Source organism: Perissodus microlepis, chromosome 23 (genome assembly GCF_051167445.1).
Source record: "Perissodus microlepis isolate ML-2025 ecotype Zambia chromosome 23, ASM5116744v1, whole genome shotgun sequence".
Classification (NCBI taxonomy): Eukaryota; Metazoa; Chordata; class Actinopteri; order Cichliformes; family Cichlidae; genus Perissodus; species Perissodus microlepis.
Window position 1 is genome coordinate 26,924,197 of NC_140482.1, and position 22,583 is coordinate 26,946,779.

At 40.2% G+C, this 22,583-nt stretch overlaps 2 protein-coding genes across 4 annotated transcripts in view; both read left to right on the forward strand.

Moving 5' to 3' along the window:
* Window positions 1–474: 474 nt before the first annotated feature.
* LOC146361653 (uncharacterized) lies at window positions 475–2,018 on the forward strand. The gene is made up of 3 exons (XM_084920408.1): window positions 475–813; window positions 895–1,177; window positions 1,283–2,018. Exons 1-3 carry the CDS (start codon window positions 557–559, stop codon window positions 1,940–1,942), a joined length of 1,200 nt encoding a protein of 399 aa, XP_084776534.1. The 5' UTR covers window positions 475–556; the 3' UTR covers window positions 1,943–2,018.
* Window positions 2,019–20,533: 18,515 nt separating this feature from the next.
* The window catches only part of nlgn1 (neuroligin 1), a 277,973-nt gene continuing 275,923 nt past the window's right edge, over window positions 20,534–22,583 (forward strand). For all 3 annotated transcript variants that reach the window (XM_084921759.1, XM_084921760.1, XM_084921761.1), the window contains exon 1: window positions 20,534–21,032. The gene's annotated coding sequence lies outside the window, so the exon portion shown is untranslated. The remainder of the gene's footprint in view (window positions 21,033–22,583) is intronic.

The following is a 22,583-nucleotide window of genomic DNA, read 5'->3' on the forward strand; positions in this document are numbered from 1 at the left end:
TGTCATCACACGCCTCTGAGGAATATATGGTTCACATAATATAGCTAGAACAAAATTATTTAAATTGTTTTGAAAAAATAATAATACAGTTTTTTACAGACGCTAGGACACATTTCTCAATACTTAGGTCACTTTTGCAAAACTCCTCACACAGTGAGCACAACAGAAGTCTATGTGGGCTAAACTGAGGATCAGTTATCATTGTTTTGGCACAAAATGCATTCAATGACTACATCTCTCAAATTTCATGAATTATTTTCTCACTCAGACACAACAACTGCCAAAAATCTTTGTACGTACAGGACATTTTGCATGTACTTACATACTGTTTTCAAAACTGTTAAACTTATGGTCAAAACAATAACATAATGCAAAACTGAATAAGACAGCAAAATTCAAGAGCAATATTTTATTGAAACATATTTTAAATCTAAAAATGCAGTTTAACCAGCCACAGCTGATTCTCATTGTAGATGAACATCTACACAGATGTTACTCCTTCAATTTCATTACAAAAGGAGACAACTGCTGAATAGGTTTGTTTTGTGATGTAAACATGGACCCAGCCAGAAATGGAGAAGTGGCTGAAAGAGGAAGAAGAGTGGCTGGGAGGGGGCGAGGAATACGTATGCGTGGTGGAAGAAGAATAAGAGGAAGATCAAGAGCTGTAGTCTCAGATGAGATCAGAGCTACTGTAATTGATCATGTAGTAAATCATGGTCACTCAATGAGAGAGGCTGGTCAGAGAGTGCAGCCAAATCTGCAACGCTCTACAGTGGCATCTATTGTTAGAGTTTTCCGGCAAACCAACAGGTAACTTGTATTCTGCAAGGGCATTTGCACATTTCAGAAGTAAATAAGCTTTTGTGTAATTGTTGTTGCATTTCTGCTTAGGACTCAACGGTTACCTCACACAGGAGGGAGAGGACGGATTTTCACTGATGTGCAGGAAACTGCCATTGTTGATATGGTCATCAGAAACAATGGGATAAAACTCACTGAAATTAGACACAGAGTCTTGGCAGACAACGTTACTTTCGCAAATATTCACAGTGTAAGCATAACAACAATTTCTAGAGTCCTGAAAAAACATCAGGTCAGGATGAAACAGTTGTACACTGTGCCTTTTGAGAGGAACTCTGAACATGTCAAGCAACTCAGGAACCAGTATGTCCAGGTAAGATCACAATAAAATACAGATCTGTTTTTGAACAAAACCAAACACACACAAAGACAAATTTACTACTGTAACAGCTTATGTTGCCTTGTGGATTTATGTTAGAGAGTCATGGAGATTGAAGGCAGGCAAACACACCACATTTTCATCTTTGTGGATGAGGCAGGTTTCAACTTGGCCAAAGCACGGCGACGAGGGAGGAATGTGATTGGGAAGAGAGCCACAGTGAATGTCCCGGGCCAGAGGGGTGCCAACATCACAATGTGCGCAGCAATATCCACTGATGGACTGCTGTTACACAGACCACTAATTGGGCCATACAACACTGAACGGCTCCTTGCGTTCCTGCATGATCTCTATGGAAGGGTTGTGCTAGGTGAGGAAAGGGATGCGGAGAGAAGGAATCAGCCAACATTTATAACTGTATGGGACAATGTGGCATTTCATCACTCCCGTGCAGTCACCGAGTGGTTTGCAGCCCATCCCAGAATGGAGTCTCTTTTCCTCCTACCTTACTCTCCATTCCTCAACCCCATAGAGGAATTCTTTTCCTCATGGCGGTGGAAGGTTTACGACCATCATCCACATGATCAAATGTCCCTCCTGGATGCAATGAATGCTGGATGCCTGGAGATATCAGCAGAAGATTGCCAGGGATGGATCAGGCATGCCAGAAGATTCTTTCGTAGGTGTATTGCCCTAGATGACATAAGATGTGATGTGGATGAGAACCTGTGGCCAAATGGAGAAGACCGAGTAGATTAGCATTACTATTGTATGTGTATCAGTGGATGGTGTGTATACAAATTCTTGTATTTTGGGATTAGTTAGTGCAAAAAAATAAAAATACATAAACAAATATTAACGAATTCTGCATGATGTCTGATTCATTCCAGTAACATATATTGAAATTATAAACAGAGATGTGTCCTTGTTTTACACAAGAAAACACTGTGTAATGCTACATGTTGTTAGTGTTTTTTAGGTCATTGTTTTGTGGGTGACAAAGTGTGTTTGTCGGCTGTCGACCTTTGCTAGTGTTCTGGAAGAATGAGTTTATTTGAGACCTGAATAAAGTGTTTTGGTAGTTGTAGTGCATTTTGAATGTGAAATGAACTGCTTTGCCAAGCTGAAGGTCAGTTAGGAGAATTGTGTGAAGAGTTTTGCAAAAGTGACCTAAGTATTGAGAAATGTGTCCTAGCGGCTGTAAAAAACTGTAATAATATTCTTTTCATTTTTTTGCAGTGTATTCTCTGGTAATGTCTTATTTTCAGACACTGCAACTGTCTTCTGTTTGCTGCTGCTTGAATTTTATTTTTTTGTAGTTCAGTGACTTTAAGCTAGTCTGTGTGAGTTCTGGAGAAACTCACTATTAAGAGCAAGGATCAAGCAGCACAGTGCAATTTAGGTGTCAAAGATTAGTGGGATTTTTGATTGCCCCAACAGCTTCAAGAAGGTCTAGCATTTTAATAGCAGCTCATCTTGGCTGTGAAAGGTCATTTGGTTATTTAGATGTTTCTTAGTGGAAGAATGCTGAGAGCTGCTGTGATGCAGTCTATTTAAAACTTAAAACATTTCTTTAATTATTAAAAACAGAGCTAAAAGGCTGTGGGAGGGATTATGATTCTTCAAGTGAAACATATAATAATATTAAAGAAAGGTATTTACAGGTACCTGTTCTCCCAATAGCTTTTGAATATTATTTCCCTTTCTATATGTAGTTTAATACATACATACATTATACAGCCACCTTCAACATGTTGCATCATTTGTGCAGCATTCATTGGATATTTACAACCATTTCAAGGCAAGTAAAAATACTCCACAAATATCTGAAACATGATATTTTTTAATGATGGTGTTTGATATTAAACTCTTGTGCATTTTCTTATTAAAAACAGTTGGTTTTATTATTGATCAGTTTGGAGGTTTGGGTAACTACCAAAAGCATTTCCTTACTGAGAAAATCTATGATAAATTTTAAGCACTGAATATTTGATAAAATGATTTGTGCTCTTTACAGATTTCACCATAGTTACAGAGGTATTTAAAAGGGACCTTGGGTTCCTGTCTTCAAGCTTTGAAAGCTTCGTTCAGCATATTACAGTTTTTCCTCAAATGCTAAAACACATGTCACAAACGTTACCACCAGGTCCCCCAATGTCCAAACACAACACCCTTCTCTAAAGCTACATAAACACAACCACACCTTCCCACTGCAAAACTCAAACTCCCACACCAAGAGAGCAGCTCGAAGCTGTCAAAACTGTAAACACTATACACAGCATTACACACTACAGCAAAACAATTGAAAACACAATGCTCAATTTGTGAGAAGGTTCTTTGGTTCATAACTGCCAATGCATATTTTTATAAACTGTACAGTAACGGATCGTCATAGAACCCTGCAGAGGATTAGGCATTTAGATTTGTGAGTTTCACATGAAGACTATAAATCTATAAAAACATCCTGCATGTACGTACACTACTGTAACACAACTCAATGCAAAAACAGAATCTATCGCACACAACAGTACTCTCGGAAACATGATCAGGGTGTGAAGTCTTTTTTATTGTCTACACGGTCTTTTTACAGTATTACACACAGTCACTGTGCGGCATCATGTCGCCGAGCTGCATTGGGCCACATCACCTCATCCACATCACAGGCTATATTGTCCCTTGCTAGGCACCGCGGGAAAAACGCCCTGGAATGGCGAATCCATCCCTGGAAGGCCTCCACTGGGATGTCAGCACAGGCCAGCTCCATTGCCCGTACGAGGTTCTCTCTTGTGTATGGCTGTCTGTCATACACCTTCCATCTCCATGATGAGAAGAACTCCTCTATAGGGTTCAGGAAAGGGGAGTAGGGTGGCAGACAGACGTTTAAAAAGTGGTCACTGTTGGTGGTGAACCACTCTCTGATTTGGTGTGTTTTGTGGAAGCGGACGTTGTCCCAAATGATCACATACATGTGATGTGCTAGCCTAGGATGGTGTTGTTGACGGTCCAGGAGGATGTCTTTTAGCTCCTCTAGGAAGGTGAGGAGACGTTGGGTGTTGTAAGACCCAAGGACAGCATGCCGGTGGACAAGCCCCTCCGTACCCATAGCTGCACAAAGAGTAATATTACCCCCCCGTTGGCCAGGAACCTCAGTGATGGCTCTTTGGCCAATGATGTTACAGCCTCTTCGCCTTCGTTTCTGGAGGTTGAAGCCAGCCTCATCCAGGAAGAGGTACTCATGGGGTCTGGCCATCGCGTCCAACTGCATTATCCTCTGTGAACATTGAAAAGCGTACAGGTGTTCAGAACGGTCAATCAGGTAGCACAGTATTGTCCAGAAGTAATGTAGGCCACTAAGCAACACAGTATGTCCACTAACTGTACTGTGGACATGGATGTATACGTACTTGCACATACTCGTAACGTTGTTCTATGTGTCGCGCAGAGTTGCGCTCAAAGGGAACCCTGTAGACCTGTTTCATCCTCATCTGTTGGCGCCGGAGAACTCGGTCTATTGTGGACACGCTAACAGCATCAACGTTCTCAAAGTTTACATTATCTGCAATGACTTTGTCTCTGATCTCTCGGAGTCTAATGCAGTGGTTCTCACGGACCATATCTGCAATGAGGGTTTCTTGTGCCGCTGTGAATATGGCAACCCTCCCACCTCTATGTGGCATCCTTTCAGCTCTAAAGAAAGAAACATGTGTTGTCAATTGACTGATTTATATGTAAAACTACATGTAAAGTAACAGACCACTTTCACAGGCCTGTAAAACTGTAGTGTGACAAAGAAAGCAATAGCGTACTATACCTGTTGTGTTGTCTAAATGCCTTGATAATGGTGGCCACGGTGAACCTACTCAGGTTTGGATCTACTCTTCGTCCCGCTTCAGCCATTGTCATGCCATGGCCAATGACATGATCAATTACTGTTGCTCGCATATCATCTGTTATGATGGTGCGAGGTTGTCTTCTTCTCCCACCTGGACCTTCTCCTCTCTCTTGTTGGCCTCCTTCTCTTCCTCCTCTACTCCGAACTCCTCTTCTTCTTAGGCCTTCACCTCTTCCTCCTCTGATCTCAACCCCTCTTCCTCTTCGGCCTGCAGCTCTTCTCCTTCCGCACGCTCGAATGCCTTCATCCATTGTGATTGTTTGGCATCTTCACCAAACTATGCTTTTATAGGTGGGGTCACATCATTAGCAACAGGTGTCTTCAATTTTGAGTCGTTGTGTGTAGTGACTGACGCCAGGTGTGTTCCCTGTGTTCAAAGATTGGTGACTGTGGCAAGCATTTTGCATCACATGGGCTTTCATTTGAGAATATGAGCAGAGTTGTTTTGCAACATGTGTTTTAGCAAGGAAAAATGTGTTTAGAGAATTGTGTCTTCATGTGACATGTGTTTATGGTACTGGAATATGGTGGCTACATTTAGTAAATGTGTTTAGACTACTGGTCATTTGGGTTACAGGATTGGCTTTTGTGTTTTAACATTTGAGAAAAACTGTAACATACACACCCACACAGGAAGTTTGTGAACTGTCTTGTACAAACAACACTTTTTTCTTCTTCTTCTTTCCACACCGATACAGTTTACACAATACTATGTATGTACACACTGTATGTGTGTTTTTAGCTCTTGTGGAGGTCTGTATATGAGATGCAGTATCACTCTTTGTCACAGGCAAATAAAGTTAAGGAAGAACTGGAAATGAATAACTCGAAATCTAAATCTAAATGAAAGTATAATATTGTATGGTATATGCCATATCAACCTACTTTGCTGATTCTTAAAGAGTTATAAACATGACATGTTCAGTAGCATCAGACATTAATTTAATCAACAATACAAAATGCCCTCTTATATTGCCCTACTGGACACTGGCTAATAGAAATCTCCACTAACCCTGCCATAACCATAGATCGTCCTTGCCATTTCACTTTTAGTTATCAACATCTAGCTCAACCAACTAGCTAAATTTAACTAATTGGACCAGTCCGAGCTGAAGTCTTTTTGTTTAATGAATATCTTGCGCAGGACACTTTAACTGACATTCTTTAAAAAGTTGTCTACCAACCTAAACTGCCCCAGTGATGACCAAACTATGGTTTGTGGGGTTTGAAGTGATGTAGGGCTTTACGTGGTTGGTTATAGACACCACCTGCTCCTCCCAGGCGACACCTTAGATCCTCTGCAGTTTGACTGTCGCCCTAACGGAGCCATCAGGCATTGCACATCATACAAAACCACCTTGACAGCTGGCACGGGAACTATACCCCCACTTGCAGATGGGTGAAAAAAATTTGGAAAAAGAAAAAAATGATTATTACTTGAGTGAATCATCTTTGAGTATCCCAGAAGGCGAGATGCCAGGTTGTATGAGGGGGGGGGGGGGGGGGGGGGGTTCACATCTATTCAGCCCAAATCTGCTAAAATCTGATGTGTGTATTCTTCTTCTTTTAGCTTGAGGGATCATCACAGCAGATTATTTGCCTTCATCTTACCCTGTCCTTAGTATTCCCATCTGTCACACAACCTCTGAATGTCCTCCTTCCTCATTTCATCCTACCTGGTAGCTCCATATTCCACATCCTTTGTCCACTATGTCCACTATCACTTCTAAGCACCTGTCCAAACCATGTCAGCCTGCTTCTCTAACCTTTGTCTCCAAACCGCTTGACCCTACTTGTCTCTCTGACCTACTAATTTCTAATTCTGTCACTCCCGATGAAAATCAACTCCTCAACTCTACCACCTCCAGCTCCACCTCCTATCTTTTTCTTAGTGGTATCATCTTACGATTCACATATCATAGCAGTTTTTAAACCTTTATTTTCACTTTTGCTGCTGTCTTTCTGTTACATGTCACCCCTGACACTTGTCACCCTCCCTATAGTCTCTTCTTCACCTCTCTTGTGCACTGTCCATTGCTTTAGATGGTTGGACCTGATATTAAAATTCCTCTACCTTCACTACCTCAACTCTTTCCCTGTTCACCTTTTCACCTGTCTCCCTCTCATTCACACACATGTATCCTGTCTTACTTGTATTTCTTTCATTCTTCTTCTCTCGAGAACATGCCTCCTTCTCTAGGCTCTCTTCCACCTGATACCTACTCTCACTACAAGTTAATGTTGTCTGCAAACGTCATACTCCATGGACACTCTTGTCTGACTTCATCTGCCAACCTGTCCATCATCTCTTCAAACAAGAAGGGGAAGCTGAGCTCTGATGTCATCCCACCCTCACCTTGAAATCATCTGCCACTCCTACAACACACCTCACCACTGTCTCACTGTCCTCATGCATGTTCTGGCCCACCCTCACAATTTCCCTGCCACTCCTGCCTTTCTCTTTCAGTACCACAATCCGTCTCTTGGCACCCTGTCATGCTTTCTCTAGCGCCTCAAAGACACAATGCAATGACTTCTGACCTTCTCTATACTTCTCCATCAACCCCCTTACAGCAAATACAGCTTCTGTAATGCTCTTTCTTGGCACCAAACCATACTATGACTTAATTCACCTCTCTTCTTAACCCAGCCTCAACAACTCTTTCCCATATCATCATGGTCTTCAAGGTCACATCTTCACGGATCATTAACTTTATCCCTCTGCAGTGACTACAGCTCTGAACATTACCATTGCTTTTGAAAATCTGTACCACTTCCTCCCCATTCCTCCGGCATCCTGTCACTCTACAAGACTGTGTTAAACAATATTGTCAAAAAAGACACTTTTGTTATCTGGACCACCTTTCCTCTTCATAGCAGTTCTCAGTTCCCCCTTACTAATCCTCTGCACTTCCTAATTAAGGAATCCTTCTATTTTCTATACTTTAATTTTCTTCATTCATCAACTTCTTGAAGCACTCTTTCCACCTTCTCAGCACACTCTCTTCACTTGTGAATACATTTCCATATCTATACTTAATCACCCCAAGCCGCTGCACATCCTTTCCAGCTCGATCTCAGTCTGGCCACTGAATACAAGTCCTCCCCTTTTAAATCATTTTTAGTGTTATCTTAAAAAAAATCTTAAGGCTCAGGGAAATCTTAAGAAAAAAAAATCTCTTCTGCAACTTTAGTTTCTGTAAGCAAAACAACTCAACAACAGAGTACAAGAAAATTGTTACTAGTCTGCCTACTACTAAATTGTTTTTCTTTGAAACAGGTCCCAACCTTATTTTTCTAATAACCATCTCAACACACAATGTTGAGATTGTTTGAACATGTGTAGAAGACGAATGTGATTATACTGGGGAAATCTTGACTATTAAGTTGCCAGTCAGGAGAAATAGAAGAAAACCACAGACAAAATTCATGGATGTACCGAAGGAGGACCCATAGAGGCTTGGGGATCCACATTAGAATCTGGAGGATTACATTTTGCAACTTCTAGGCATAAATTGTAATCTCAGCTTTGGTTTTTTCCTTCATGAATCTGGCAATTAGTCTGAGATCTTCAATTAAATGTATATATTTGTGTGTAAGGTACCTTTAGAAGAGAGGCTATGCCAGACTGAACACTGTATGTATGTGTGTTTACTTGGCAGGGGCGACCAGTCCCCAGACTCTCTCTGTCGCCACTAACATCTGGCCTCTCCCAGAAAAAGCCTGGAGACACATACACATACATGCAAACACAGACTGACTCACCAACTCTATCTTACAAATGCACACACAGTCACGCACATGCATTTTCACTCATTTAGTCTTATGCACTGCAGGCTGATAAATTTCTCCAGTCTTTGTGTTGCCAGCTCCTAGTGTGAGTGATTGATCAATTGTAATGAAGAATTATTTGGTCCAGCTGAGACTAATAAGTACTGACAAATAAGTACTATTATGTCATAGATAAAATACATCCAGGCTTGGGCCATGGCTAATTGGTGCTTATCTGGCAGGCATATCAAGTTATTACTTATGCTGCAAGTGGCAAACATAAGAAAGAAGCTTCCTGGTATGAATGCTGGTTTTCACCATTATGTAAGCATTAACGGTGACTTCAGGAGCGACTTTTCTTAACGTGTTAAGTCTTGTATTTTTACTTTTTAGTGATTTAGATGTTGTAGTAAGCTACATGGCTTATAGTTAATAGTTTTTCTTTTGAGACGTGTTTTAAATTCGTGTGATTTGAAACTGATGGAAAACTGACACGCTTGTGTGACGATTCTGTGGAGAGTCCACTGCTCACTGGTCTGTCGGAATTATGTTTTGCCCTTCAAGTCTCTAGACTGGAAACTATAAATAACTGATGTGAAAGCTGTCATAATGAGGAGGAAATGTGTCAGATATTTTCAGACAGGCTCAGTCTATTCAGAAAGATATTCAAATTGGGGTTCCAGTACAAAAAAATGTCACATGGAGAGAACCCAATGTACTTTCTCACTTCTTCACCACTGGCCATGCACAAAACAAAGAGCATGTCAAATTGTCTGTTTTGGGATTTCAGATGCATAGTTGTAAATATGCTCCCTAATCTAATGTCAGAAGGTGCAGGAAATGGGACGTGAAAGCAAACAGAACCTTAAGTCAAAGGAAGACTTGGCTCTCTTCCACAGCTTTTCTCTATCCTGTCTTTCTCCCCTCACTACCTATCAGTTGAGGCAGATCACCGCCCCTCCTGCCCCACCTCTTCTTCAATCATCATGAGGGTTCTTCCTGTTTAAAGGGAGTTTTTCCTTCCTACTTTCGCCACAGCATTTGCTTAAAAGCAGCCATATGATTGTTGGGGTTTTCTGTGTTATTTTAGGGGCTTTACCTTACAATACTTAAAATATAAAGTGCTTTGAGGCAATATAATTAAAATGGACTTAAACTGAAACTAACTCAAGATCATGTATGTGGGATAACAATGTATCTCACATTTTCACAGCACCTTCAATAAGTGATCTAATGGCTGTTTCATACCTAATTTTTGTGAAGAGACTTTCAAAGTAGAGCAGTAAATGCATTAAACACTGCTCCTGACAAAATAAAGAGCAGTGTCTAATGCTTTGAAAACAACTAACCAGAAGGCTTTGGTGTACAGCAGAATATACTCTAGTATCCTCATCAGTGTTGGGTAAGTTACTTTAAATTAGTAACTTAGTTACATTACTAGTTACTTATATCAAAAGTAACTCAGTTACTTCAAGTTACTCGTTACTTTCAAAGTAACTAGTTACTAGGGAAAGTAACTTTGGTTTTACTCAGAATTCTCTTGTTAATGTGTTGCTTCCATAACTTTGCCAGTCTTCTAGCTTGCTTACTTGCCACAAGTGCACTGTGCCACCTACCAATAGAAAGGAAAAGATAATGTGCATATTTCCACGAGAGAAATCCCACGCCTGGACCGTCATTGACTGCTGCCATGATTCTAGCCTACGTCACAGCGTCATGTGCGCCTTTTACATCCAACACAAAAACTGCAGTCGTGGTGCTTTCGATTGTACTCAGAACTCGGAAATTCTGCCTTCTGAATAGGAAGATGTAGGCAACACCAGACTGCAGATGAGCTGCATACAGAGCTGGACTGGGACAAAAAATTGGCCCGGGCATTTTGACTAGAGACCGGCCCACCATTATAGGAAAAATCATAAAGAAAACAAACGCTGTTGTGACAGTGATGCTCACTGTCTTGATGGTATATATGTATCAATCTATCAATCGTTTGTTGTAAGATTCAGATAATTATTTGTTGAAAGCTAGACATTTTAAATGAGAATAAGAAAGAAAAGTATTTCTTTGTGCCCCCCTCTCCCTGTTAATGCCCTACCTGCCCCCCTGGCAAAACTTTGCTAGACCCGCCCCTGCACAGTTACCAGCTGTCAGCTACTTAGAAAAGGATCCTGGTGTTATTTGTCTCTTAGAAACAGTTCATATCTTCCCTTCAACTCATTCATGTTAACTAAAAGGTAAACCTGTTTCTCCATCACCTGTTCAGCTCTGATGATTCAGTAAGGACATCTCCTGGTTTCATCTTCATGTTTCCCTCTCACCAGATAACCAAACGGACATCATGACCAGCAGCTTACAGCTGTGGCTCCAGCAAACATCAGCTGATACTAGAAATTAATATTAAATAAATTCTAACAACTGCTGATCAAGCTTAAACGTGCTGCTGTTGTTTAACGCGACATCCGCTTTCCTCTTTCTGGCGCAAAGTGGGCGACAAACAAGAGAGCCGATCAGCTGATCATTGATCAGTTTTCATGATTGAAGTAGAAACAGGAGAGGGAGGGGGGAGAATGAGAGAAGAAGAGGCGGCTGTGCAGCAAAGACAGAATAACTCCAGCTTTGTGCCTTTTTCATTGTAGCTGAATTACAGCTGACAAACTGTTCCTTTTCACCTCAATACGAAACGCATAATATTTTCTCTGAATACCAGACGGGACGGTTGGCAACTCTAATAACTTATGAACAAAATAAAGTTCAACATCATTAACATCATAGCACCCACCCAGCTGTATAGAAACTCCGTCATGCTAGTACGCAGTATGGAAAAAGTCAGAATAACGAAAATAAACTCCACCTAAACTTGGTTTATATCTGACCCAGATAGACTGCAGGTCATAACTTCTTACCTGAAGTTCAGTTCACACTTGGACCAGCAGCCGCCTCGGATCTCTCTTCCTCCTGCCTCCCCTTTCCCTCCTCCACCTGCTGGCCTCCACCACTTGCTAATGTTACTGAATCTGTGGAAGCTCCGCGATAGCCACCACACGAAGTAACGAGTAACGACCCTATCTAAATCCCAGTAACGAAACGCGTTCCTGATTTTGGCATAATAACTAGTTACGGTGCTCGTTACCACAATAATAACGTAGTTACTGTAACGCGTTACTTAATAACGCGTTAGTCCCAACACTGATCCTCATCCATACAAATAATAATGGATTTCCTTTAGACCCACATGGAGATCATTTTGTTCAGGTTAAAAAGTTGATTTAGGGAAACACTGCTGGCTAAAAGTTAAATAAAAAAAAAAGACCAAACATTTTTTTTTAATTGCAGCATGCAGCTTTCTGTTGTCATTCATTTAGACAGTGCAGTTAATATAGTGAGAAAGCTTCTTTTTTTTCTTTTTCAGGAAGCCCTGCAATTAAAACTTGTCTCAAAACTGTCAAACTACAATCTAATTTTTATGTCACATGAGAGCGTGTGAGCAAAGCCTTGTGAGATATCTAATACCAGCTCGCAGCAAAACAAACAAGATTTCAATGTAGGCCTGTTTCTTCCTTCCACTGAAACACGAGGAGGAGGAGACCGTGAATAACTTTGACAGTAGCAGTGATATCATGTGCTGTGTAATTTCATATTGAATTGTGATTGCAGCAGCCACGTGTATTTCTTTGATCTAATTTGAAAATCAGCAGCTACGTCTCACAGTATGACAAAATGTTTAACACAGAGTTTTTCAGTCGTTTTCTGTCTGGGATACAATGGTATTTTAATAAATATAGATTAATGATTAAAAATATATAAAGAAATATACATATTGTATATAAAATGTTTAAAATCTATCTATTTTTAATTAAAATGTTCTGCCTGTGTGGACAGAAGAAAGAACAAAATGAGACACCAAGAAAATCAGCTGGATTTTTAGTTAACCTCTTGATTAAAACAAATAGTGATTCAGAAGGTACAAAGTACATGAAAAGGTACATTCTGTGCTTCTAAAAGTATTAACTAACCTGATGACCTACTTTCAGTTCACTTTGTATTAATATGCTGCCTAATTGCATTAGACAAGGTTCTACATTGAATCTTTACAATATTTTTGTTTCCCATTTTCACCAGACTGCAGAGGCTACAGACAGGCAGCCAAAAGACTCTTTTTCCAGCAGTCTTTTTCATTTTCATGCCAATGGGAGAACCAGTGATTTGCTTAGAAGCTATCAACTTGGAGGAGCATACGGAAGCAAAGGCACAGCATGACGACATAGGATTTTGACAGAGATGAGGCTGGGAAGGGAAAATGAAAAAAGGAAACAAATTAGTGGTGAAGTGGACATGGTTTTCATTTTATAACTGTAACATAATCTGTCCTGTTAAAGAAAAGACCTTTTACAGATAGGCCAGGATTTAAGCATGGCCAATAAAGAATTTCTGGATCTGACTAAGCTGTGTTCATGCTCACCAATGGTAATGAGAAGTGTTTGTCTCAGAAGGGATGCTACCGGATGGTCAGGTGAACTAGCATACCTGCAGTCAGTAGCAGAGCTTCTAACGTCCTTGCCAGCGATGTCACGTCCAGTTTGGATCCATTTTTTAAAAAGCAGATATTTTGGCTGTAAGAAGTTTGTGTTTAACACCGCACCAGTCTTTGGTGTTAGGTCAGTTAATAATTGTTGGGATGCCTTTACTACACCTACAGTAAAGTAAGTGCGATTATTTAATCGACAAAAAAGACACTTATTTAAGTGGGGTTTTTCTTCGCTTCTACTATCACTCCACTGCTCTAGTGTGCTTTGCTGAGGAGATGAACAGTGGAGAAACACACACACACGCACACGCGCAAACTCAGGGTGAACAGAGAGGAGAGAGACCCCTAAGCGATTCTAAAGGACAGAATGAATCGTATAATTTCGATGTTCTGTTGGCACCGAGGGTGGCCAAAAAACAAAAACTGTGTGTCATCATAAAAACGTTGAACAAAACTTTAAAGCAATCATTGGGATTTTCTTTTAAATGATGAGTTAACAGTGCATATTTGCAGATGGCATCCCAGGTGTACGTAGATATTGTGTTGTAGGTGCGAGTCACTGCAGGTGCGCTGTGTTAATCCAGTGCAGGTGTGTGGAGGTGAGTGTTTCATTGAAGGTGTTTTGCATAGATGACATTTTGAGTTCTGTACCTGTTTGTGAAAGGCTGGAAATGTGGTGTGCACGTATACTGAAAGTGTTAGATATCGCTTCTGTGTGTGACATCACACGTGTATCTGCGATACTGTACCTGTTTAAAGTGTGACATTGCAATTGCTTGTGGGATTTGCATGTGCATGTATTCCATTTGAATGAAGCAGGCATTGGTAGCATTTCAGTGGTACAGTGAAATGAACTATTTGCTCCGTACCTGATTCTTATTCATATTTGTTACAATTTAAATCATCGTGTTTCAGTATTAGACAAATATCACCCAATTAAATACAAAATACCGTGTTTTACTCCCAGACCCAGACTCCCAAACTTAAATAGAACCTGTCTGACCTAGTGAAAAAAACATTTTCATTTTTTGAAAGCTTTAAGTCGCATTATAACTAGTTTTTTACTAACACAGCATTTCGTAAAAAGAACATTCAAACATGATGGTAGTGTGATAGTCGGAGGCTGCTTTGCTGCTTCAAGATCTGGATGACTTGCTGTATTTGATGAGAAAGCCTGGTCATTTGTGCTCTAAAGCTTAAGGTCACTTAAGGTCACTTGTTATGCAGCAGGACAATGATCAGAAATACACCTGCAAGTCTACCTCTGTATGGCTCATACAAACAAACAAAGAACAACAAAGATCTAGGAGTACCTCAGGAAGATGAATGCAAGTGATCATATACTTAGTGAATACCTCAGGTAGCAGAAAACTGAGAAAGAAGAGGACCAAGAACAGGAACCATCACAAAAGAACAGGCCCCTGCATGGCACGTACCATCAGCAGATAGAAATCAAGAAATCCTAGACTGGACTGAAAGACAACACAGTGTCACTATTCATGGCAGCACAAAAAAGGAGCCCTGAATACAAAATCGATAGACCTCAGACATAGACTGTGCAAACAATCCCCCTGAGACAATCCAGGACGTAACAACATGGTGCAAAATGCCAGCAGGCGGAGCATACATGGAACACCATAACCACATAGCTGGCATGGTATACAGGAAGATCTGTGCCGAGTATGGCCTGGAAATCCTGAGGTCACAGAATATGCCCCCTAGGGTGATTGAGTATAACCAATATAAGATTCTTTTGGACTTCTAGATAAAGATGGGCAAACTGGTGATGGCCAGACAACTGGACATAGTAGTGGTGGATAAGCAGAGGAGAAGAGCTAGAGAAGATGTGGAGAGTGAAGGCAATAGTGGTCCCTGGGGCAACTCAAACTGGACGAGTGGCCCTAGCAGATCCCAAGAACGCCATCCAAGATCCCTGGCCAGAAGAGTGCAGTCGTAGGAAAATCAGATAACAGGAAGTTGATTCTATTCTTTATGCTTCAAGTTTGAGTCCTCTACCCGAGGCCTGGGAGCTTAGCAGTGTCTTTGCTGTTCTAGAGCTGCACACTTTTGAACAGAGATCTCAGGTGTCGTTCTTCATATCTGGGGGAGCCGCTTGCCCAGTTTGGGGCTTACTACCCTGAGTCCTCTGATTACCATGGGGACCACTGTTATTTTCACCCTCCACATCTTCTCAAGCTCCTCTCTCAGCCCATGGTACTTCTCGACCTTCATCCTAATTTTGTTGTCACTTGATATAGCTACATCTATCACTACAGCCGTCTTCCACTGCCTGTCCACGACTACAATCTGTGGTTGGTTAGCCATCAACAGTTTGTCCATATATATCTGGAAGTCCCACAGGATCTTGGGTCAGTCATTCTCAGCCACCCAGCAGTGTGTCCCATTTTTACTTCAGGGCTTCAAGACCATATTTAGCACAGATGTCTACTTATATAACACCTTCTCTCTATACCTGATGACATCTTTGAAGATGCCTTTAGTTTTATAAGGGCCAAATTGGCACTTGTTTAGTAGTGAAGGAATTTTTCCATTACTGTATGCGCTGGGAATTTGCAGGAAGTCCACTAGAGGACATTGCAGATATCTGTCCTAACAAAGCTTAAAACATGTTTCCAGTGAAAAAATGCCATTGACATTAGTGTTGGCATAAAATATTTCTAAATAGAGTCAGTTCAAGATTACCTGATGTTATTGGCAACCATGTGAACAACAGTAGCTGAGGGCTGAGGTCAGTGAGAGCAGGGATGAGCTTAAGCAGATGCAGGATTTAGCTGCCACACATATGGTAGCTTAAATCAACGGGGTAATTCACAAATTATTGAATCTAATTAGATTCTTCGAGAAAAGAGCTGTTTCTTTCAGCACCACTGCAGAGGGCACATTTGAAGGAGGTTAAATGGATGGAAACACAATTACCATTGTCTCTGCTGACTCAATATCAGACCATCAGCTTTAACACTGTTCGCAAGAGTGCAAGGAATGTTACCATAAGGAAGTAATAGAACTCAAAATTGTAATTTGAATAAGAAGTTGTCATATTTTGACTAAATTAACTTACAAAGTTATCCATAGTGATTTAGTCCTGGTCCTTAAAATCCTAGTATTTATTAGGCTTTTACTTAGCTCTAATTAACAGGTGTCTGTGTTATTTCAAGCTACATTTCATAACCCATAAAGTTTATGAAATGTAGCTTGCTAGCTTTTCATGTAAAAACAACACACACACGCAAAACAAACAAACAAAAAAACAAAACACACTGGAGGCTAATGGGCATATTTACACTCTGGTCCTAGACAGTCATGAAGCAAAAATGATTTGTATGTATCTGTCTAACCATACAGGACTTTGAACTTTAAAGAATAAGCACAAGGTCATTTGAGTTGCCAGAAACTACATTGATTTTAATGATAATAAATGTAGATATAGTAGATATACTAACTCACAGTGTTGCAAAAAAAAAAGAATAATACATTATAAGCACTTTATAAAGGGTTGTCTTTATCAAAATGACACATTGGGTCAAAATGTAGCTGTAACAAGGACATATCCAAAGAAAATACATTTCCACTGTAGCTTTAAGGTGCATTACATGAAGCCTTGTTGAAACCCTTTATTCATCCACAAAGTTATTGGAAGACCATGAGCTCTGCACCTCTGCACTGCCATGATTCCAGGCATTTGTTGAGGCTGGTGTGGCTCTTGTTTAACCCTTCACGTTATGCTTCAGTGGCATCTTGAGATAGATTACTGTTGTTTAATGGCTGTATGCATACACATCAAAGTGTTTTGTAAATTTGTTACAGGGTGGAGAATAAAAGATGATGCTTGTAACAACAAATGATTTTTTTTAACGTAAATTCTTCACATATCCTTTGATGTTGTAACTTTCCTGTATTGTACATTTGGAAACAAAATGTGACTTATGTCAATATGGCACATCGTCTGTGTGTCTGTGGCATTTGTGTACTAGTGAAGATTAGTAGAGTACTAACTACTACTAGTCCTACTACTAGTTTATATAGTTAGAGTAAATAGGAATAACTTGCACAAATAAAAAAAAATAAACCAAAGTGCTCCTACTTCAAGACAGTCTGTGAAGCTGCCTTGGGAAAGGTTAGCTGTATAATAAACTAGCCTAAAAACACCTTCTCAATGTACATGAAGCTGGACACTCTGGTGACAGTGGCAGAGAAAAGGACACTAAAGAAACTGCTGGACATTATGGACAATGCTGGGCATCCTCTGCACACGGCCATAAACAACCAGAAGAGCCTGTTCAGTGACAGGTTGCTTCTCCCCAAGACAAGAACCAACAGACTTAAAAACTCCTTTGTCCCACACGCCATCAGACTGTTTAACTCCTCTCTGGAGGGGAGAGGAGGGGAAACAGGAGGACAAAGGAGGGGGTAACAACTAAGCTGTAGTGCCTCTTCACCTCACTGTGCAATTACCTTTGTGCAATACTTTTGTTAATAGTCAACGGTGCAATAGACTCCATACTTGAAATGTGCAATCCACTTGTATTTTTATTTTTATTTTATTCCTATTTATTCTATTTATCCCCTTTGTATATTTTTATCTATATATGTCTTTGTATTTATATATATGTGTGTGTATATATATATATATATATATATATATATATAATATTCTGTAACTCTATAACTTCTGTCGGTGCTGTGCTTATTTGGAACCGAATTTCCCAGAGGAACCCACCCGAGGGATTAATAAAGTTTTATCTTATCTTATCTTATCTTATCTAGATCATTTGTAGTTCTATTGCATTGCCATTATGTTTGTTGATATTCCAACTCGGCTCCATAGAGAGAAACAGACGGGGAAACTGTTAGGATGCCTGGGTCGTTGACCCAGGGTTTTTGAGTTTATTATTATTTATAAATTCTAGTCTTTGGTTTCTTTGTTAGAGTTCTGTCTTTTGGTTTATGTCTCTGTCTTCTCTAGTCGCTCTGTCTCCCCTGTCAGCTGTATCCCCTTGTCTAGTTCGCGTCTCTGTGTATCCTTAGTTGCTATATCCCCGTGTCCAGTCAGTGTCTGTGTCTGCCCTGGTCCCACGTCTCTGTTCCCTCTGTAGTGCCTGCATGTGAGTCTGTGTCTTTTGTTCAGTCTGTGTTTTGTGTTTCCTGTTTTACTTTGAAGGTCTCTGTCTCATCTCAGTGTGTTCAGTTTACGCCTCCTTGTCTCGTCAGTTCTGATTTGCCCCAGCTGTGTTTCCCTCCTGTTACCCATTCCCTGATTGCTCCCTCTGTGTATTTAAGCCCTGTGTTTCTTTGTGTCTGTGTCGCGATCTACCGTTTACTTAGCTGTGTGTTCTGTCAGTCCTCCGGTTTAAGTTGATTTTGAGTTTTTCCAGTTATGTTATATTTTGAGTTCTATATTAAAGCTGTTTTGAGTTCACGACTGTCTCCGGAGTCTGCACCTTGGGTCCTATTCCTGTCTGCACACAGCCACACATAACAGAAACAGATCATATAACTGCAAAGTAAAGGAGTTTTGAGATTATTATTATTTATATCACTTTTCAAGTTGTTTTAGGATTGTTTCTCATTTTGTTACCTGCATAATCTGAGATGTTTCTTTTTAATTTTTTAACAGGTTATTTTTAAGTCAACCAGTTTCTAATAAAAATTTTCCAGTGTAATATGTTCTATTAAGTAACATTTTGTTCTGTGTATAGTCTAGTGAAAAGTTGCCTCTTCAAATCTTGCTGCGTTTAAAGAAACTTTCATGGAACAAGTGTTTTTGCTTTGATTACGGACATTTCATTATCAATGTGCAGTTTTGTGTTGAGTACCATATATGGGCTTAGAGCAGAGAGATCGAGTAGACAGAAAATGTGGTTGCTATGCTGTTGCCATGTGCATTGATGTCACACAGAATAAGATGATGGTTAGTATAAAACAAGCTACTGGTTCACGAACATTTTTCTATTTTGGATTGGTTTTGATTGATTTTTTTTTTATTTGCTTTTGTATAACTTTTGTTTGTGTATAATTAAAAATAAGTAGGTTCCTTTTGATAAACTGAAAGCACAGACATCTTTTCTCTTCTTTTGGTATTCCCACTTTCTCAGTTCCAGAAGCTCTTCACAGGAGAAAAGCTAAAGGTCTCCATGTCTTTCTAAGTGTTAGAATTAAGCTAACCTCTATCCCCCATGAGGGGAATGTAACTCAGACTACTGAGAAAGAGACACGATTTTAAGGTAAATCAGAGCTGAGACTTGTGTTTGGCAGTCAGACACCAGTAATCCCTGGGAGTAGAGATTTTGGTGACAGTTTACCTTCTACCTCAGTAAGAACATGGTAATAATTTAATCAAGGTCGTTTATAAATTCCTATGTGATTTCCAAATGGATGACCATGCAATAACCTGTTACTAAAATTTATATTATAATAGTGGCGTAGAATTGAAATGACAGCATTATGAATGACTAGAAAAAAGATAATATAACTGAGAAACCCTTTTAAAGATGCCAGCAAAAACCTCTGACTAATATTATGGTAATATTTTTGTAATAACACAGTAAACTGCTAACAATCAAGTTTAAACATTTTAAACATTCAGCCTAATGCCTTTAAAATCATATGAAAATATCTATATGTTGATAATGGTGAATGACATATAATTTCAGTATTTGCACTATTTACTTGTTTTATTTTAAGGTAATGCAAAAATGTTGTGTTTTATGTTGTTGTAGCTTATATGAAACAGGCTTCAAAATACAAAACGATACATTTTGAATACTACTTTTAATAATAATATTTTCAAACATTATTATTTATAATTATTCATAAAGCATGGGTGTTAAAGATATTTTACTGTACACCACTGGGCAATAGGAATTTACTTTTTTTTTAAATCTTTGTTATATATAAGCAACAAGCTGAATGGTGGTCTAACTTTTCAAATCACACTTCACGAAGGTTTTATTGATTTCTCTTTACACACACAAAAAAGTCTCACATTTTAATGTTTCTTTAAGAGCAGTCTGTATAGGGGGCGGGGTGGGAATAAACTCATGTGGCTGTGGAGTTCCCTCTTAGGCCGCTAGGTGCGTCTCTGCTCCACGAAAGCTTCCGAGAGAGACTGGGGGCTGGAGGAGAGGAGGAGGAGGAGGGGGGAGAGGAAGAGAGAGCGAGAAAGAGAGGACGGCGTTTTATCAGCCAAGTGCAACCTGAATCGTGAGGAGCGGACGATGGGGGGGAAAAAATCCCACTGTTCTTTCTTTTTCTCTAACGTGACCGTCATTAACATGTAGACCGATTCGCGTCAAAAGACCCGGAGCGTAATGGTTTCTTCTGTCACAGGAGAATTTTATAGTTGTGAATAAAAAAAACCATTTTGGATTAACGGAGCACTTGTTTTGGACTAAAAAGGTTTCCTTAATTTCTTTCTGCCCGTGTGTAAATGTTGGACCGCATTTAACCCGAGTTTCTACCCTCTGGAGTGAAAAGTGCGCCAGTCTTATTTCCAAGGCTTATTTCCAACGCTTGAGCGTCGGGATTTTTTCAGGGGTACTATGTGGCTTTTGGAAGGACTGGACCTTAACCTAACGGGACTTAAGGCACAGAGGAATATTGTCTGAGGTGGAAAAAACAGCGGATTGGATCGTTTCTTAACGGTAAACACACGCTCATACTTAACTCTGAGCACTGTCGGGTTTCTGTGGGCTTTGAGGATTCACCGGTAGAATCAGCAACTGTGATGCAGTGGGTTGATTTTGTTTTTTGTTTTTTTGACTTCATGATTTACACTGCAGAATTATTTACAAGATGTGGTCGAGGACAAGTTTATGTGGTTGAAATAACGAATAGCATTAAACATCTCCAAATGACCCTGTTTCTTCTTAGTCTAAGATGTAAGTCATGGGAGGATCTGCGCCTTGATGAGCGTCCCGTGCACAGCAGAAAGCAGCATCTCGTCTTCTTCTGTCTGCCACTTTTGACTCTCTCACTCCGTTCCAAGCGCATGAACGCACAGAGCTGCGCACTCTCGCCGACCAAGCTGCGCAAAATACTTGCTTTAGAAAAGAAACATTTAGGTGAAAAGGCTCAGTGATTCTTGTTTTTCGTAAAAATACTGACTTGCTTTTGAAATATGACATATAACTGATATTCGTTACCGTCGGTCGATCGCTTACCACCTGCAGACTGTTTGTGAGCGTGCATTTCTGTCACTGTTCAAGAGGAGCTTCTGTTAATGAAAGAGAAAATATTTAATTTTTTTAATCAGCATTAAACATTTGAGGCAATGCGTTTGGTGTGCAGCTGATACTTAACATTTATCGAAATTTTCGTCTTCGTTTTCTCTTGGTAATCAAATGAATGCAAACCTCCTCTCAGGCTGATTGCTGAGGGTCAGGATGGAGGGAGATTCATAAAGTGTGTGTGTGTGTGTGTGTGTGTGTGTGTGTGTGTGTGTGTGTGTGTTGAATGGAGTCTCTCTATCCTCTCCTCGATCCAGGAGGAGGAGGAAAGTTGCGCCCGTTGGCCGCTGCGGGGGCACCATCATCATATAAAACTGGATGAATGCGGTATTTGTGTGTGCACGCCTCAGCGACTTGTCACACACACACACACACACACAAATGCAGCAAAAAAGGACGCGTGGATGCTTCGATGTACTCCGGTCAGATACAATATTTAATGGCATTACCCCGTTACCCGTTCAGCCCAGATCAGGTACCTTTTTGAGAAGGTGAGAAAGAGCTCAGGTATAAAAATGGCTGCACTTCTTGAGCTATTAGAGCATCTTTTCAAATGCCCTGAAGATCCCAATCAAGGCTGGACAATCATGCATATTTATGTATTTGCTTCAAATAGGCTACTGTTCAAAGGCAGCACAGCAGATCAAGATACTAATGCATTTGTTGAGATTTCCAAAGATCTAGTAACTAAAATAGGGAATGCGGATTCCCCGGACTACATATGCCACTACCACCTACCCCAAATTACCACAGTATGTAATTAAAGCACCTTAGGGCCCACTTGATTAAATTAAAAGAAAGACATGGCATAACTCATAATGACATTCTGGAATAAACACGGAATGCATAGTATAAGAAATCTCAAGGCTAAACTGTTTCATTCATCTAGTAATGAGATGTGGATGAAGAGTGAAAGGAGGGCAATCACGTGAGCGGAACACTGTTCCTGGCAGTAGTTGATGATGA

What these genes read in the sequence shown, in the direction of transcription:
- LOC146361653 (XM_084920408.1), top strand. Translation starts at nt 557, where the DNA reads ATGGACCCAGCCAGAAATGGAGAAGTGGCTGAAAGAGGAAGAAGAGTG. An exon ending in GTTTTCCGGCAAACCAACAG is followed by an intron (nt 814 to 894) that starts GTAACTTGTATT and finishes ATTTCTGCTTAG; the next exon opens with GACTCAACGGTTACCTCACA. An exon ending in TCAGGAACCAGTATGTCCAG is followed by an intron (nt 1,178 to 1,282) that starts GTAAGATCACAA and finishes GATTTATGTTAG; the next exon opens with AGAGTCATGGAGATTGAAGG.